The sequence below is a fragment of the Scaptodrosophila lebanonensis genome, unplaced genomic scaffold (genome assembly GCF_003285725.1).
Source record: "Scaptodrosophila lebanonensis strain 11010-0011.00,11010-0021.00 unplaced genomic scaffold, SlebRS2 tig00000043-arrow-pilon, whole genome shotgun sequence".
Lineage (NCBI taxonomy): Eukaryota > Metazoa > Arthropoda > Insecta > Diptera > Drosophilidae > Scaptodrosophila > Scaptodrosophila lebanonensis.
Genome location: NW_022060545.1, coordinates 2,363,608 through 2,382,329, shown reverse-complemented (window position 1 = coordinate 2,382,329; position 18,722 = coordinate 2,363,608). Strand labels below are relative to the sequence as shown.

General features: G+C 38.0%; 2 protein-coding genes across 2 annotated transcripts in view; one reads left to right on the top strand and one right to left on the bottom strand.

Moving 5' to 3' along the window:
- Window positions 1-18,722, bottom strand: part of LOC115623083 (cellular tumor antigen p53-like) — a 194,143-nt gene that overhangs the window by 3,317 nt on the left and 172,104 nt on the right. The window lies entirely within an intron of this gene.
- LOC115623094 lies at window positions 12,016-12,723 on the top strand. Its single transcript, XM_030517301.1, has 2 exons — window positions 12,016-12,172; window positions 12,245-12,723. The coding sequence occupies exons 1-2, from the start codon at window positions 12,061-12,063 to the stop codon at window positions 12,622-12,624; spliced, it is 492 nt and encodes a 163-aa protein (XP_030373161.1). The 5' UTR covers window positions 12,016-12,060; the 3' UTR covers window positions 12,625-12,723.

The window sequence follows — 18,722 nt, the reverse complement described above, 5'->3', positions numbered from 1 at the left end:
ATCAGTAGCCACCGAGCCGAGCCCACACTGTTGTGTTTTGTACAAATGTAGCCCTGGGAATGTCTCTTCGCATTGCTTTTATCAACGGATCATGTGCGGAAATCGTTTTATATAGCGTGGTTTGTTTTTTGTTACATATGTATGTTTGTATGTATATTTTAAATATGAACGTCAATTAGATATGTATGTACTAAGGAATACGAGTTGGTTTTAATAGGGAAAGAAATTTAATCCCACTACGAAATGCTTGATCGGAAAGGGATTGTAGTATTAATACGAAAGCATAAGCTTAATACATACTCGTACGTACAAATACATTTGTATGTATTTGACCGCTTCCTGCTTTGAAAGCTAATATTGGTTGGTTTTGTACATACATCTAAATATTATAATTGTAGTGTTTTAAAAATGGTAAACACCTTTCTTTTCTTAATCAAAGCATACTATCGTTGAATTAAATAGAGGCTTCTAGGGTGTAACGGGTCTGATTTCGTGATGACACTACCTTTGGTGACATTAGTTTCGTGCCGGCAAAAGTCGCATCGATTCGTCTGGTGGTGCTTGCGTGTCTTCGGCCAATTAAAATATCTCCGAAATTTTGAAATTGTTACAAAAGACGGAACCGGCCAGAGTGATAGTCGACATGCATCGAACACTTTGGCGGCCAAAACGTACCGATTTGTTATGTCAGAGGCGTCTGAAATAAAACCGCGCTTGTTGCTTCCGTTTTCGCCACATTGCAGCCGTCCTGAGCTGTGGAGCTTTGATATGTCCTTTATTATGTAGTTTTGTGTCATCGTAAAAATCGTCGGCTATTACTTGATTGTCCTTCATGAAGGCCATAAAGCTGTAGGCAGCTAGGAAGCGGCCTAGTCCCATTGTAAAATGATTTACTCGATGGGGCTCTCCCCCTTTCTCACCCAACAATTTGGACAGGCGCTCGAACCATTTGTGGCGACCAAGCAATGGCTTGTTGGCGTTTCTATTTTGGCTGCTTGTGCCGGCTCTGGCTCTGGACGACTACTCATTTTTTATGACTCGTTTTTTACGGTCTTTTACAGTTTAACGACGCATTACTGACACACAAACCAAACGACTGCCATCTTCATACATATACATACATAGACAGACATACTTACATATCTACTCGTATATGACCCTCGCCGAAATCTATTCATGATTCCGTATACTAAAATCCTATTTTCATTTTATCGTATTTATTTTTTGTCTATTAGGCCACACAGTTGCTGTTGTTGGCATTGTTGTTGGTGTTTTGTCCGCTCGCTTTCAACAATTTTGTTTTGGCTTTTGCTTTTAATTTTTGGAAGTAGCAATTTCTCGAATCTTTATGATATGCGATTTCATCATTGGGCGAGGCGGTTGTTCTCTCTTTGTTTTTTTAGTAGCGTACATCAAGTAATTTATTTATTTGGTCCCGGTATTAAAACAATATTTGGCTTATGAGCGTCTTAAAACTGCATTAGGTTAATGAAATCACATATAGACTTGTGTACTTTTGTATATGGGCTATTGGGTGCGAAAAGGTTATTGCCCGAGTAGCACACAGAGTTCGTTTTTTATTTTTCAATTCCATTTGTGCCTAAAAGCTAGGGATTTCCTCAACATATATTCATGCGAGTGTAATTCACAAGTCGTACGGGCTGGTGATGTGAAATCTAAAAGTGTTCATCAATCCGTAAGAATAGGGCAGTCAGCATTAGTGACTCTGATAGCACATTAGAACGAGGCCACATACACATGTTTAAGTACAGAAAGATATATGTATACATATATAAAATTACTTCGTGGCCATAATAAAAATTTGTTTCTTTGTATTATGCATTAGCCGCCCACAAAGTCTCATTTTTTTTACCATAAATTTTATAAAATCGTTGGAGATGAAATTGATCTACATACAGTGTGATGCACTGGAAAAACAAGGGAAAATGGACTCATAAAGCTATATACTTGTACTTGTATATATGTACTAAGATTTAATATGATTTCTTCATTTCAAATACTACCGATTCTTCCATCTGAAGTAAGAGGAACTTATAATAATAAGTTCTACAATTTATTTGGCATAAGAAATCATTGCTTCCAATGATAAGTTAGTGATAAGTCATATAAGGGTAGAGGACGCTCATTCAAGTAAGAGTGACGAGGATTGGAGAGTTCATAGCTTAACTTATTCATAGAAGGTCAGGCTATGTATAAAGTGTATGCAGTATGGGACTTTTGCTGAGTTATAGACACAAAAGTGGACGTAGTTGGGAGAGCACAGGTGTCTGTGCATATCCTTATCGTGTGCTTGTCGCTCTAATTGGAACAGCGATGCGTGAAGTTGTTGACATTGATTAGGGTGGCGTTTAGGTCGGTGCTGCATCTTGCCTGATATTCTTGATATACGAATCCATTGTGACTGTGGAAAAGAGAGCGAAAGATGGAAAATAGATAGGATGGCCGTGGGTCACCCCCCAAAACTGCATGTGAGTTATCGTTGCACATTTGTCGGCGATAAATAGCCAGAATGAAAGGAAAGCAATTTTACAGGACAACCCCAAACTCGGCTGACTACGGGTTTCGTTCGTTGATGTTTCGCTGTCGTTGGTTTTGCATTTTATGCCTTGTCATTCCGCTGTCGGCTTTAGTTGCCAGTCTGCACGGCTGACTGACCGCAGACTATTAGATAAATTAGCGGTAATTTTTTCACATGTTTGCCTTTCCCCTCATGCCCAACGCCTACACAACAACCTTTTTATATTTCAAATTTTGGTTTCATGATGTTGCTTAATCAAATTTTTTTTTTACCATTTGAGCCATAAGTTATGTGTCATGGCTTAGACATTTAAGCCAGACCTTTGCCTACGGCAAAAAGTGGTCAACAACAAGGGCCTCACAGCCAACGGTCGACGTCAAGTAAAAACCTCTTATCATTGTTAGACTGGTGGCTGAAGTGGAACAAATTAATTTCCTTCTTCTTATTTCTTGTCTTCGTTGTCTGTTCTCTCATTGAAGCTGTTATATTTTGAGGGCTATTAACTCGCATGCTGGCGAGGTCGAGTTCGGGCTCGAGTTCGAGCTCGAGCTCGACGTCTTCGTCCCCTTTGTTTTCACCTTTGACGCCCTTGCCAGATATGTTGGAATCATAGTTTAATTATTTAAATGAATTTGGGTTTATTGTTTTGTGTGAAGAGCGCTAGTGCTTGAGTCGAGTGTAAATCATGCACATCATTGCGTTGAATCGACGTTCTCTCAGCCGTAGAACAAGCCAAAGCATAAACTGGTTAGCTTCTTATGACCAACAGTTATGGAAAAATATCACGTCAGCAGTTAAGTATTGCAGAACATTCAAAAGGACTTGGTTTATGGTTAAGCTATGTTTATTTCCAATATGAAATCTGCATTGAGCACTTTATACATTTGACAGTAAACAAAAAAGTGACCAAAAGGTTCAGATCTGCCGGATCTGCTGGATCTATTTCTATATACGTATAATAATTTACATCTAGATTGCGCTGGTTGTGGGGATAGACCCGACATGAATTCAGCCTGTAATTCATGCATTTACAAGCCTTTCCCTGCGTTGCGTTCAGGGGTCAAATGACACGTATGTATGTATGTATTAGCTAATAATACGGATTTGCCGATAACAAGGGATTACACAATATTTTCACGCAGCCCTTCCGGGTGTGCGGTGCATTTAACTTTTCACCGCTCTGCCGTTCGCGTGCTCTTACTTAAACCGGCTTGGAAATTCACACCCAGTGCACAGTGCCCTAACCTTTTGGAACAACGCAAGCGCACGCAATGTCTTCGGCAAGAAAAAGGCACGGCATGGCTACACAGACGCAAGGAGTCTAAAGTGTCCAATCAAGTTTTTGAAATGAAACCTAAATAACATGTCATAATAAATAACCTTCAAGCGACCCAGCGGCAAGCGCACTGGACACAAGCAAGAGTACGGAAAAGCACATCCAACAACCAACCTAGCCCTAGGCCCCAAACTTCAATGGCCATTGCGTGGCCGGGCCACGTCACGGCGGCTTGAAAGCCGGCCAAGACGAAATCCAAAATCCTGTAATTACAACGTAAATCCACAATGTCTCAGCGGCGCACAGCCGTTGCACACACACACACACACACACACACACACACACAGAAAGACATGCACATTCACACTCATACAGTGCGAAACTTAATTCATATATCAAAAAGTTTGTCGGGCCGGTCAGCACAATATACGTACCAACACCAGCATAAACGACTACGGCTCCAATGACTTGGGCAACAGTGCACAAGAGTAGCAATTTGCGCTCAAGTAGCGAAGTAGCCAAGTCTTGTAATATATCGTACACACTTTATAGGTCCCACGATTTTGTGGCCCCAAGGCGGGCGCCGAGCGCCGTGCGGGTGGTCAAACCGTCGGTCGGTCGATCGCTCGGTCGGTCGGTCGGTCGGTCGGTTGGTCGGTCGGCTGGTGGTTATCCAGTGGGCTGGCTGTTTGGCTGGCGTCGTTCCTGTCGTGTCGAATGAGAAACACAGCAATTATGCAATTTGATAATACTTCATTCTAGGGTAATAAATATTAATTATTTTTGCGAATGTGATTTCGTATTCGTAGCGACTGGCTCGATTCAGCAAGCCAGCCGGTCACCCAAGTCTCGACTTGGACGCGGGGCTGAGCGTTTCACACATACTCGAACGAATACTTACTGAATGTTAGTTTACAGAGATTTATGGCCCGCATGCTTGCGAATGAAATGAGACGTCTTGCAATTTTTCTTGCCTGCCCTCAACTTCACTCAAAGACCAAAGGCTCCGTGCTCGTGTTGTTTTTTGGGCCTGCAATGGGATTAATTCCGCTGTTATGGATCGTTGTGTTATGTTTCTCTTTGCTGTTAAACGCTGCAAATGCCTCGACAGCGTTGGGACAGCCCACGAAAGAGGTCTGTGTGCTGTCATTCAACTTGTTGTTTATTCTTTTTATTTGAAATATAGTATGTTAACCATGTATAATGTGTGGTCTAGAGGTATTACAAGTAGTAGAACACGTACAGATCAGTGCGCCTATAAATTCATGAATGTATGCTCAGGGGATGGTTCCATGTTAGAAATGTTTTGTGGCTTGAGGAAAATCTTTTCTGAGTGGTCAATGGCACCTTTTTAAGCTACAGGTTTCAGCGAGATTTATTTCCAAATACACAATGCAATACAAATACAATTTATTACAATTTTCAATTTGTGTTCGAAAAAACTCAAAACTCTGAAATACCTATTCCTTGTAATGGTTTTATTTTAATTTAGCGTAGGTGGCATTCAGCATATAAATGATGTTGTATAAATTAATCGTAAGCTAAAGAAGCTATAAATTCTCTTAGATCTCTTAATTAAATCAATAATTATTATTAAGTATTTCTTGGTAAGATGTGGATCCAATATCAGCGATGGAATAAATCCCGGTATCCTTATTCTATACTTAGCTAAGTCAAAATGTCAATTTAGAATATGGGATAGTTGAGTGAGGTCAGGAACGATGAGGATTACTTTTACAGCCCTTTCTAAAGGGTCTATGTCAGTTAGTTTTACCTTGTAGTTGTTATAATTATTATTTATATATGTATGTATATACATGCATATATATACATATATATTTATACTTGTATATATGTGATATGTATTTATAATTTCATGCAGATTAAATATTTGAATTTTCCATATATTTGCAAATGAAGTTTCAAATTTTCCACACATTTTAAAGTCCTTTAAACGGATAATGAAATTACGAGTATAACCATTTTCAAAATGCGGAAAATACTCCATTTTGCTTACAATTGACGCAACATTACTAATCCGTAGGTAAGGCGTGGGCTAACACTCTGTGTTGCTGGGGGCGTTTCCGCATCCCAGCCCATTGTCGTTCCATGTAAAAGTCATTGTCACAAGCTCATGAATGTGTATACAGTCGTATACACCCGTAGCCGCATCCGTACCCGCTCCCCGATTGTTGTTGATAGTCGTAGGTTTGGCAAATTCCAGGCCGTTTACCTTCATTCCGTTCTCACATCAGAAATCTCTCGTGCATAAGAAGCATTTTAATTTTGAAAGGGTCTCCAATGGAAATTGCCATAATATCCACATACTCGTATGTATCATACAAACATACACACACACACACACACATCCACACACTTTCTGTCACATGCACTTCGGCACTCTCTCTGGCTAGTACTATCTGTACATCCGTATACGAGCACACAATGCTTTATATAATGTAGATGAACAGAAGACTACATAAATAAGAAAATATACGAGTGCGAGTACAACACAGCACGGCAGTGAAATGAAAAAAGTTAAATTGAATTGTGTTCACATTCACCCAGGATATTAACTTGTACATATTTTTTCCACTTTGGCTAAGCTAACCACAATTTTTGCCCAGCGCACATTTCTCTATCCGCTCCTGTCGTCCTCAGGACTTCAAGTAGAGTCAATTCATTTTTGTGTGCTTGAAGGTGTAACGAAACTGTCAAAGTTGCAGAAATTGCCAGCACACTGACAAAAATAAAGGTATGTACCTAGTATATGTAATACTCCTATTACATATTTGATGCCGAATTTGATTCTATTGAATAGTTCGATTTTGCTAAATGTCAGCTGCAGAATATAAGCATACGAGTAATTCGAACAAATCAGAATAAGCACTTAGCATTGATAAATACGTTGATATTAATTTTGATAATCACAATTCAAGCTGACCATATAAAGTATATGTATGTGCAAACCTAATTTTTTATTATGTTTAAAGCCACTACTACTAGATGGTTGTAAAAATAATTATGCATATTATTGGTATTGCATTTTGAACCTTTTCGGATCACTTGTGGGGGATGGATTACTTTGAAAAACATGCAAATGAATAAAACACCGAACAACATTTAAAATCAATCATGAATTTATGAAGAATAATTTTGATTGTGAGAAATGATTCAAAGTTAGTGTAAATACTTTTTAGACAGCTGTAGCCAAAAATGCAATTTTCGAAAAGTCTCACGAGAGAGATTCATGAATTTCGAATCCGATTTCTTCTATATATCACACCTACTTCTAAATATGTTCTAAAATAATTGGGTAGCAGATTTATTTTGCGATTCTTGATACTGGTACGTGTTCGTTGGATGTTCGTTCTCAGTGTCATGTCAATGCTCTCTCGCGAACATAAGAGGGGCTGGGCAATTTTTTTGTGGTTGGCCTCAGGCCGATTAGAGCCTAAACCATTATAATATAACCCACAAAATCTCATCGTTGTTGTTGTTAAAATGCTGCTGCTGTTTTTTGTTGTTGCCCGCGCCATTGTTATATGTTGTATGTTGATGATATTCGTGGCCACATTAAGCCATACGCCGTCGTATTACAATACGTCACGTCAGTCAGTCAGTCAGTCATCTAGTCATCCAGTCAGTGAAATCAGTCAGCTAGCGGTGGAGCAGTCGGATAAAACGCTGCGGCCATGCTTCTGACGAACTGTCAACTTACTGTCAATATGTTGGGGACGTCGGCAGTCCCTGTTTATTGTGGCTCCCCCTGCTCCCCACATCATTTGTGTTTGTTGTATGTTGATTTTGTGGGCGAGTGTTGGAGTGTGCATAAATTTATTCTTTACGTTTTGTTTGACTTTGGTACAAATTTGTACGCTTATTGCTCTCTGTTGCCACTCTGGCGCCCCGCCACTCATCTAACTGTTTACCCGCACCACCAGTTCACCACGCCATTTGGTTGTTTGTCTCTCACTCTGTCTGTCTGTCTGTCTGTTTGTTTGTTTGTTTGTTCGTTTGTATGTTTGTCATGTGTGCGGTAATGTTGTTTTATCGACGCATTGTCATAGTTTCAACTCGAAAGTGAATGTAATGAACTGAATAGGGACCCATAAATATGGGAGTTGAGATCTATGAGGCATTTCAGCTGGGAAGTGGTTGCTGGGAGCATAGCGAATGGCGTTTTGTTTGTCCTATATGACAATGATTCCAGTATGATGCGGTCAATGCGGACAGGTTCCAGGCCACTAACCAGGCGCCAGACACAAATATTGCCTTAGGATTATCTTGTGCCTAACATATCAAACTTTCAGGACAAAACCAAATCATTTCAATAAGCTGGCTTTTAAGGAATCAATTTCATTTGTTCTCTATTCACATATAATAAAGTATTGCGTGGTTTGCTAATAAAATATATCTAAATATATGTATATAGTGTTGGATTATTTAAGTTTATTCAAATTTGTTCGATTACTAAACCAAAGTAATAACAATTAACAATGTTTCACAAATGTCCGTTTAATTCAAATTTCACTAAGCGTCCTCCTTCTTTGCCTGGTCAAAATCAATTGACCTCTTACTTCCCTGCTATCGGTTACTATCGATTATTGATTACTTATCACTATTCAACTATTCAATCACTATTCGGTCAGTGTTTAATTATTGTTAGTGATATTAGGGGTGTTCCTACTATCACCCATTCTTACAATATTTATTGTTTGGGTAAAAAGTCGACCTCTAATTGGGAAAAATTTAAATCAAAATTTCATTGCATGATTGTGACCGAAGGGATTTTGTTAATCATGTTATCGGTTATTGTTTATTAAAAGTTCAGTTACCTCAACAACACTACTCACGTAGAAACTAAAGCGATTCCAATGACAATCCTGTTGCGTTTGCTAAGGGGGCTGAGTAGAACATGGGCCTTTGGTTCAATTCAATCTGTTTATTGGACTGTTTTGAATAATATTTATCAAATAACTGGATTTCTACTTTAGCCAAATGCATTTTTGTACTACTTCGTTTGGAAGCAAGTCTAGAAGGGACTACGAGTATGCCAAAACGCATTGCGGGACACTCACGCTGTGCATGAGACGGGAAGCCAAACGTCGGCAAAGGATATAGAAAAAGGGATTGTGTGGGGAGGGTCGCTGCATCCATTCCGGCCACGGCTGTCTGTTGGCTGGGCGTGCGGTTTTTTTTTGTTATCGGTAACGCATATTTTTGGCTTAATTTGCAGCTTATTGCTGCAGTAGCAATTTTGCCTCTGTTGGGCTTTCCAGTGACATATTTTTGTGCGCTTTGGCTTCACTGCATGCTCAGTTGTCTGCCGTTTGCCGACTGGCGATAATCATGCCATTGTCGACGGGCGGAAATCGACGCGACGCCATCTTGCGCGCTAATGCAGGAGTGAGGCAAACGAAATAAGCTTGGTGCTGGCACAAAATGGCTGCCTGCAGCCGCAAGTGCCTCGAATCTGCGATGCCTGCACGACATATATTGGATTTGCCAATCATGAACTCAAGCCAACTGCATAAGCCGAACACTTCACATGCAGCCACCTCTCTAGGGAACATACGCTCGTATGCAGTACTTTAATATTGAAACAATTTATGAACCTCGAGACAAGGAGGGAAATTTGGCGCATTCGGCTAATATAGTAGTTATGGAATTCGGTTTTCAATAATGCAAAAAGCCTGTCCGACTATAGCGTTAGACATTATTTTGGGAATCCCACATTTCTTCCTAACCCTACATTCTTAGTATTATGTTATGGAGATTCGATTCAATTGTCTAGTGCTGCATCTAAAACCGAATACAGTTTAATAATTCGGACCTATATGGGAAAATGACATTCAGAAACAGAAATTAAAACCTCAGGCGGGAAAGTTCCAGTAAACAAAAACTTGTAAAAAAGATTGTGGATATTTTTGCTGGTTTAAGGATTGTTTTGGGAATCATGAATGCGATACATATATTTGTATATTTGTACTATATACTCGTACTACAAGTATAAAAACATTGTCAGCTATGCATGTGGGATATTTGAAAAGGATGTTGTGCACCTTTATGTAACAGTTGTTTTTGTTCTTCTAGAAGTTAATTCAGATATATTTGCATGCACAAAGTATAAGGGGCAGTAGAGAAATAAAAAAGAAATTTAAAAGATACTATAAAAAGTAAAAATAAGTGCCTCAAGACACTTTCGAATTTGAATTTTAGAAGAGGGCGACTGCGTCCTTGTGCATTTTTTCTGTAGCGCAAAAGTAGGATTGTCTGTTGTTGCTGATGTTAGTGCTCCTAAGCTCCACATTGCTGCTTAATATAACTGCCGATAATAAAAATAATCGTATTTTTTCGCTCAACAGCCAATGCACTAAAACTAAATGTGTTTGTTGTTGTTTTGTTGCCTTTTTTGCTTTTACCATAGAATTGGTATTTGTTTTTTTTTTAAATGTCTTTGTCGCAGTCTTGCCAATAATAATTTCCACAGAATTTTCGCAGCTGAAATTATTTTTAATTTACATTGTAAATGGCAACCGGATGCATGCGTGTTTTCTCTTAGCAGTGCTTGGCTGCTGAAATTCGGTTCGACTGCATTCGGACTCCACCGAGTTGGCACCAAATTTGCAATGCATGATATCCTTTCAGATGTGAAGCCAACGTTGCTCATTTTGCATTGGTTGTAGATGCGAAAGTCAGCAGGAAGAAAAGGAAAGGCGAAGCACAATTTTTAACGATGGCAATCCCAACAAGCTGGCATTCGCATTTTACTCAAATATGTTTATCTCGAGCACGGACATTTATCGATTTGTTCAACAATAGTGAAAGCTGGCATTGCCCAAACACTACCATCATCGCTCATACGACGCGTTGTACGGACAGGAAAATGTATGAAAATTGTCACTTATATTCCTCGGAATTGTCGCTGCTGTGCTGTTATTGTTCGTTATCGCTGGCTTTGAATTTGTTGCTGGGTTTGTTCTTGTATTTGTAGTTGTTGCTTTCATGTCACAATGATAAATGACCAGCAAACATTTTGGTTTTGTCTGTCGGTCAATGCTATGCATAACATTTGTATTGTCCGTGCACGACACTGACAATGTTGTGTTTGCTAGTATTGCTGTTGTTGTTGGTGGTGTTGTAAGCACATGTACACCATCGTTCATACTGATAGGCTTAGCCCAAATAATAAGAAACAAAGTTCTGCTTATTATAATTATTTATCATCTAAAAGGCCCTAGACCCTAATAAATAAGGTAACTTAGAGCTTAGAGTATACCCTCTCTACGTTATCATTTATGTGCAAAATCTACAAATCTATGAATGAATATTCGGAAACAAGGATCATCCTTTGGTTGTATTACAGCAGCAACAACAAAATAATTGTGTCGAATTTGTAGGATTCCCAGAACAAATCTTGACGCAGCATAAGACAAATAATCATTTCGCTATACAATGATGATGGCAATAATGGGCTAAACAATGAACCACATCGCCATCAAAGAAATGTTAAGTGAAGGCAGGCCCTATTCAGCTGGGCACCAGCGTAGGTATAAGTACTTAGATGCCACACCTTCTCCCATTTATATGATGGTGGTGTGGGAAGAGTTGTCCGCTGGTTCTGGAATTAATCATTTGACAAATATGCCACCCGGCAATCAAATCTTAGGGGCGATATTTTCATATAAAATTCTGTTGTTAGTCCAAGTTGTTGATGGTAAAATATTTATGCCTATTAGTTAGCCATAAAACTTTTTTGTTAATTTAAATGGCTGCCTCAATTCATGTTTAGGCAGATATTAAAGAAAGCTGGCTATTAAGACCATCATACATATTGTTGACGAAAGTTTACTACAATTTAATTATTGATTTTCCCAATATGTATAAAAGGTAATTCTTTCAGAATTACGCATCGAAAATGAAATTTATAAAGCATATAAATATATTTTAACGTCTGCATAAGTTGTCGCATTCCATTAAAATTAATATTATCCTCTTTACTTGTAGTCTTGCAGTAAATGCAGTTGCCCGTTTTGAGTATTGATTCGAGGTCTCACTATTGGCTTTCAGGAACATTTTTTCCCCAATTGGACGAAGCGTTAACTACTCTATTCATAGTTAGACAATCAGCAATCTAAGCAAACCGGAAATTCGGTCGAAGTGCCAACAATAATTATATTTCACAGTCAATCAGAGTCACTTGGGGAATTTCTCAGGCATTTACAACATTTAAGGGAAAACCATGTCCACGTACAATTATGGGAGATACTACGTGCTAATTAGCTCGCCTGATAAAAAAATAAGACTAATGCGCGGATTATCAAGCCCCACAATTAAGGACATTCTCGAGGCCGGTAAGTGTGTTTGTAAATATGATTATCTTATTCTGCTCAATGTGTGTGTGTCCTCCTACATATATGCTACAGCTGCAGAGATTGGAATCAATGGAAAGTTTCTACTCACCGCTGAAAATCGTACAGTAATTGGCGATGATTACGCCTTACGCTACCTGCTGGAGAACTCTCACGAGATAATAGTGGCCCATACACTGGATGTGGACAAGAAGCACCAGTTTGGAGAAGCCATTGGAGAAACTTCAACGGATCCAGAGGCAATCGAGTTGAATCTGGAGGTTGGGGAGTGTGTAAAGGGATTGGATGCCAATGGTGAATTGTGTGTAAGACTTAAGGAACTCAAAGCGCAATTTCTATTCGTAATGAGTTCGCTGAACAATATGCTTAGGCAATTCAAATTCTCTGCTCAATCCAAGGAAATCGGGGCATCTACCGGAGACAGCGGCATGTGATTGCCAGAAGGTTCCCCAAGCTGCACTTGTACATTGGATAATTCAAAATTTCAGTTAAACCTAAATGCATGAAATATAAACATCATCCAAGACTTGCAATTTGTTTCCTGAATTACTTATGCAGGCGTATATTTGAGTTCTTTTAACGGAGAGGAAATAACTATTTTGCTAAGTGATTTTCCACAATGGGGCCAGCAACCCTCTTTTGGCCCAAAAGCATTTTCACCACCTCAGCGTTTCAACAAAACTCTAGTTAGCAGGGGGAGCTAGAACTTTTGTTGAAACAATATCTTAATCTGCTATCCATGCTCGCTAACATTATGGAATTTTTCAGCTATTGCTTTTGCTCCTGCATCTATTTTGTTTTATTTTTATCTGTTGAAAAGAAAAATTGAAAAGGGATTTTTCTGCTGGTGTGTATATTTTGTCCACTTCCTTTTTTCTGTTTTTTTTTTTTCTGCAAAACGTTGGGACCCTAGACAAAATTTACACGATGCTGATAGCAAACAAAATAGACTAAAAGGGTTGAGCAGAGTAACAGTGATTACTTGATGACTTTTCAGTTGATGTGACGCTGGGGAGCGCTATGCGCTTAAACGAGTAGGTCCCTTCAATGTGCTGCGGAATATGAGGGGAAATTGGGGACTGGGCGCAAACAACTTTTCAATTACATAATTCGTTTTTAATTAATTGAAAGCCGGTGGCAAGAAGCCATTTTCCGTGATGATATAAATTTAAGTATAATTTCCTTGCACCATTGAAAAAAGCGCGCACATAAATGTTTAAAAATGCATGTGAGTGTATGGCAAAGTTCAGAGCTGCAGCCATAAATTATTATACTCTATACATGAAATGTAAAAGAGTATATTATTTTTGCGTGAGCTGAAAAATGTAACAGGCAGATGGAGGCGAGGTAGACCTCGCAAAGTATATATGTTCTTGATCAGCTTTACAAGTCGAGTCGACCTAGCCCTGTCCGTTTGAAAACCTGGATCTCAGAGACTATGAGAGCTAGAGACACCAAATTTTGCACAAAGATGCCTTATGAGTGTACGCAATACGAGTTTGTTTTATTTTTTTGATTTTCCTCCACTTCCTTCCTGTGGGGAATTTTCCAATTTTCTGTTCGAATTATCACCTATATCTCGGGGACTATGAGACATTGGGACACCAAATTTCAGTCCCAGATGCCTTTTGAGAATACGCAGAAAATGTGAATTTTAGAATTTCCCTCCCTCCCTCCTCTCCAGGGCAATTGGCGATTTTCTATAACTTCCTTATTTCTTGGAATTTTTCATTGAAATTCGATAAATCACTCCAGTTAGTGATTATGAGTCCGAACGCCAAGTCTCATAAGGATAGGCTTATTTAACAGGAAGTTATAGCCATATATATCATCCTTTACCAAGCACAGCCCGCAGCTGTTGTTGTTGTTGTTGCTGCTTTGCACTGTTTTTATGTTATTTAAATAAATGTTTAAATTTGAAATATAGAAGCTCCAAATACGATTTGAGCACGATAGAAAATTTGGGACTAAAATTACCTTTGGGTAATTTCCAATCAGATCGGAATCTGGCGCTTAAACTATAAACAGACGACTATTATCAGACTAAAAGAGTTTTATAAAAGATTTGTGGAATAGTTGTCAAATCGCTTAGTATGAAGATTGTAGCGCAAACTATAGAGGTCGGCGAAGCTCTCGAAGTGAGTAAGACTATGAGGAAATTATAAATAATGAAGCTTGTTGTCACGCCGTTTTAATATGTTTCTAGCAAATTGAATATTATACGCCGTATTAAAAATATTTCTATACATGTACTAACTTACCGTAAAATGAACTATTTAAGGAGAACATTCTTCTAAAAATGTATTGTTAGTTAAACGCAGCTGAAATAGCAAGTCACTATGGCGAAAATATTGTAATATTTTCTGCTCATTTGCATAATTCATCATACAGGATCTGCGTCTCAGGATCCAAAAAAAGCTAATACGAATAGGGAATATAAAGGAACAGCGTGCAATGTACAAAGGAGGAACTGCCTGTAGTTTAACAGCCGATGAGATGAACTTCGGAAATTTTACAAGTACATTATCTCTGCCATTCCGAAAATTTTGAATGCATTACTTAAAATCCCACATAAGTTGGGAGTTGTATTTAAAAAATACGTAAAATGTCTTGAAAAGATGGAGGAATTATATCTTCTTTTAAAGGCTTAGGAGAAACGTGTCGTACATTTTATGAGCTATGTATAGGTTTTCCTATACTATCTATAGTATAGAAAAGTCTTCTATACATAGTTCATAAAATGTTGACATGTTTCTCCTAAGCCTTTAAGAGAAGATACAATTCCTTCATCTTTACACTTTTCAAGAGATTTTACGGATTTCTTAAATAGGACTCCCAACTTTTGTGGGATTTTAAGTAATGCATTAAACATTTTCGGAATGGCAGAGTTAATGTACTTGTAAAATTTCCGACGTTCATCTCATCGACTGTTCAACTGTTGGTCACCGGATTTATGGCCCCAGCAATCCTTACACCGGATGCTCTTGTTTGGGTTTGGCCAACTCTGAAGGATGTTTTATGCGTAATAATAAGTTTCGTCCATGAACTTTTATGAGCCTTGCTTAATGGATAGAAATGCTAAAAACAGAAATGAATAAACAAACGACTTTTCATTTGAATTGTAAAATACATATATTTGGCTGACTAATATGTTGTTAATATCGTGGCACCTGGCTCAACTTGGTTTTTATAGATTTTTCTGATTATTCTTAGGAACACTCCGGATATATGAAAAAAATGGTTAGTCAGATTAGTCCTAAGCAAATGGAGTCTTCTTTATGTAGTGTGTCCTAATAAAACAGACAATAGTCGGAATAGGTGCACAACAACAATTCATTAGAAGAAACACATAGATGGATGACAGGCGGGTAGTCGGAGGTCATGTTAATGTAAGTACTTATTAACATATATAATTGTTTATTCCGCAGCAAGAAGTGCTGCCAAAATACGTAATAAAACATAAATTATATCTATTAGGGTCGAAATGTTATTTTTTTTAAGGCCACGTCAGGGTTTTGCAAAATGTCAATTCAATATCATATAATACCAAAGTACTAACAATTTTAAGATCCGTTCCAGTCTTGGAGTATAAAAATTGAGATTAAAATTAACGATAAGATGTGAAGTATTACCAATCAATTTTCTAACTTGAATATAGATAAGAGCGAACTTTTGGAAAGGTAAACAGTAAATTACGAAGACCGCAGAAATGAGACCATTGACTGTATTATTCATTCTGACACTCTTTGAAGCTTCAAATGCCACCCTCTGACCACTATGTCAAAAGACAACGCATAATGAAAGGTGTAGATTGAAGTGTACATGAAAATATTTTGACGGCTGCCCCAATGTAAAGCAGGAATATATTCGAGATGGCAACGAGGATGGTAGACAGATTTCAGAAAAACTAAAAAAACTGACGAGGCTATGTTATGAACATGGACAGTGGCTGGCTTCACCGGATTGTATAGAAAAATTTGTTAAAACCTTTATCGATATGTACGGCGATATTCTTAATTTGTTAGGCATATTGATATTTATGCCATATTCCGATAATCCGTGTGTTTATAGCCGCGCAACTGATATAATATGCGTGCTCATAACCCATTTAGGAACTTTAGTTACGTGTATAATAGACACATTATAGGACAAGAATAAGTATATAAATTATACACTACACTGCAAAAATATATTAAAATTCGTATAAAAGCGATAAACATTTTGTAAAATTTTCTTAATTTTTATAAATATTTTACACGTATGTGCAGAGTATTTCAAAGTCTCCACTTGTTTTAAATATTCTTTGTGCAGGAAAATGGTCGTGCCGCTGAAAAATGTCACATAACCTTAAAACGTTAAAACTTGCCATTCGTTACGTATGCGCACCGTTGCCCAAAGATAATAATTACATACCGACATCTCTCTGCCGCCCTAGAGAGGTGCGCAGCCAAATGAAATGGTAATAAATTATCGGATATGTATTTAAAAGTAACAACCTATTGTGCTATATACAGAGCTATAAATACACACATACCTACACGCATACTTGTATGTACATACAAACATATGTCGATATGTAGTTGTGTCTTTTGCACCGCACGGTTTTTCATTTTCAATTGATTGCAGAGCGCTGTAGTCTACTTGTTCACATTTTATTTTTTCCTGCTGAAAAGGGTTAACATTTGTGCTCAAAGTTTTTGTTTTTGCTGGCTACTGTCAATTTGAAATATTGTGGGATTATTTAAATAAATTGCAGTGGCGTATGTTTGTGTGAAAAAATGTTGTAAAGGTTGTTCGGAAATTTGAAAGGCCCAAATTTGACTGAAATATACAAACAAGGACAGCTAATTACCAGTAATAGCCTGCAATGCCTATAATTTACTACAAGCATAATTGGAAAAAAATTATTACATTTTTACAAGTATTTGCATATTTCGAAGTCACAAATATTTGTTTGCACAGACTGTGGAAAAATTAGAGTGTATTGAGCCCTTATTGATAATTAATTTATTTAAACATTTCTTGTGAAATAAATGCACTTAAAATGAAAAAGCTTTTTGTTAAAAGACATGTCTCTGGGCAAATGACCAGCGAGTTTCTATCAGACTCCTTTACAACACGAAGGGACTGAACAAACAGAAGTTGTAATTATTTAACCAATTTGTATTTATTTTACATTTATTATACATGTGCTTCAAGTGGTCTTAAAACCACAATTGGTCATTTGCTGCTATCCTGACAACAGGATATCATTAGCAAACCATGACTAATGACAGCCACTGGTTCTTCAGAAAGTTGAGATTGATTGGCTTCCAACCACATTTTATGTTCAACAAATTAAACAAATGTTTGGAAAGTTAATCAAACTTGAAGAAAATTCAATATAAATAAATACAAAATATTTGACAGCTTATCAACAAAACAATTGCTTCTCCCTGTTATTGCGATGCATATTATGTTGCTCAAAAATGATGTTTGTGTGATTAATTCATTTAAAAATGCAGTAAAAATCCATTTACATAAGTAGACAAACAATAAATAGTGCCAATACTTTAATGAAACAACTTAAAATGGATTGTTAATATCTAAATTAAACTCCCTTCAAGTTATTTTAAATCTTTTTTTCTATCTATTGATGATACTAAACAGCACGCACACCCCTCCTTAAATTTTACGTCAGGCTGGGGTACAAATAACAAAAATTTCATATGAACTGCGCTCTTTTCAATTTGATAACATTTAGGATACTTAAAAAAAAATACTAGCAACCTTTGATGGGATAGCTCTGCCCATTGGGTCGTGGATTTTTGGACCTCATACATCCACCCAGTCATCGGCAGCCATTAAATTTGATTTTCCTTGTTGACTGCGAAAAATATGCACACAAATTCTGTTGACTGGAAAAGTGCACACACGAAATATTTTGGCAGGCCAAATAAAAAATCACCAAAAATAATTCATAAATATTCAAATAAAAATCCTCACACTCCTGGCGCTCAAATTATGCAGGGAAGTCCATGATGCCGACAGCGACTGCGACAGCGACTGCGACTACGACGACGACGACGATGGCATCAAATCAAATTATACAATTTCCATGGAGCCTGAAACTGGACAGCAGAATCTGGATGGCAGAATCGCCACCAAGGAGCTGCAGCCGCGGCAGCGGAAACTGGCCGTCGACTTCACTTGCGCCGCTTGATTGAAACTCATTTATCATCATAAATTAGAGCAGAGTGGGGAAAAATAAAGGAAATGATTCATCATGCATATAGCGTGTGCGTCTGTGTGTGTGTTTCTGTGTGTTTGTGTGTGTTTTTGCGAGCGGGCGGTAGGTGGTGGAGGGCGTAGCTGTCAGCTAGCCAGCAGCCAGCAGCGGCATGTAATCCAGCTCAGATTGAAAATTAATGAGGTCATCACACTGCATAGAGAGATAACAAGAAAAGCGGCCAGCAGTTTCTCTTTTTTTTACAGTTTCAGCTGTAAAGTCGGCGAGTATAAAAATCCTGCCCACGCCCGTCCTGTTTTTCTT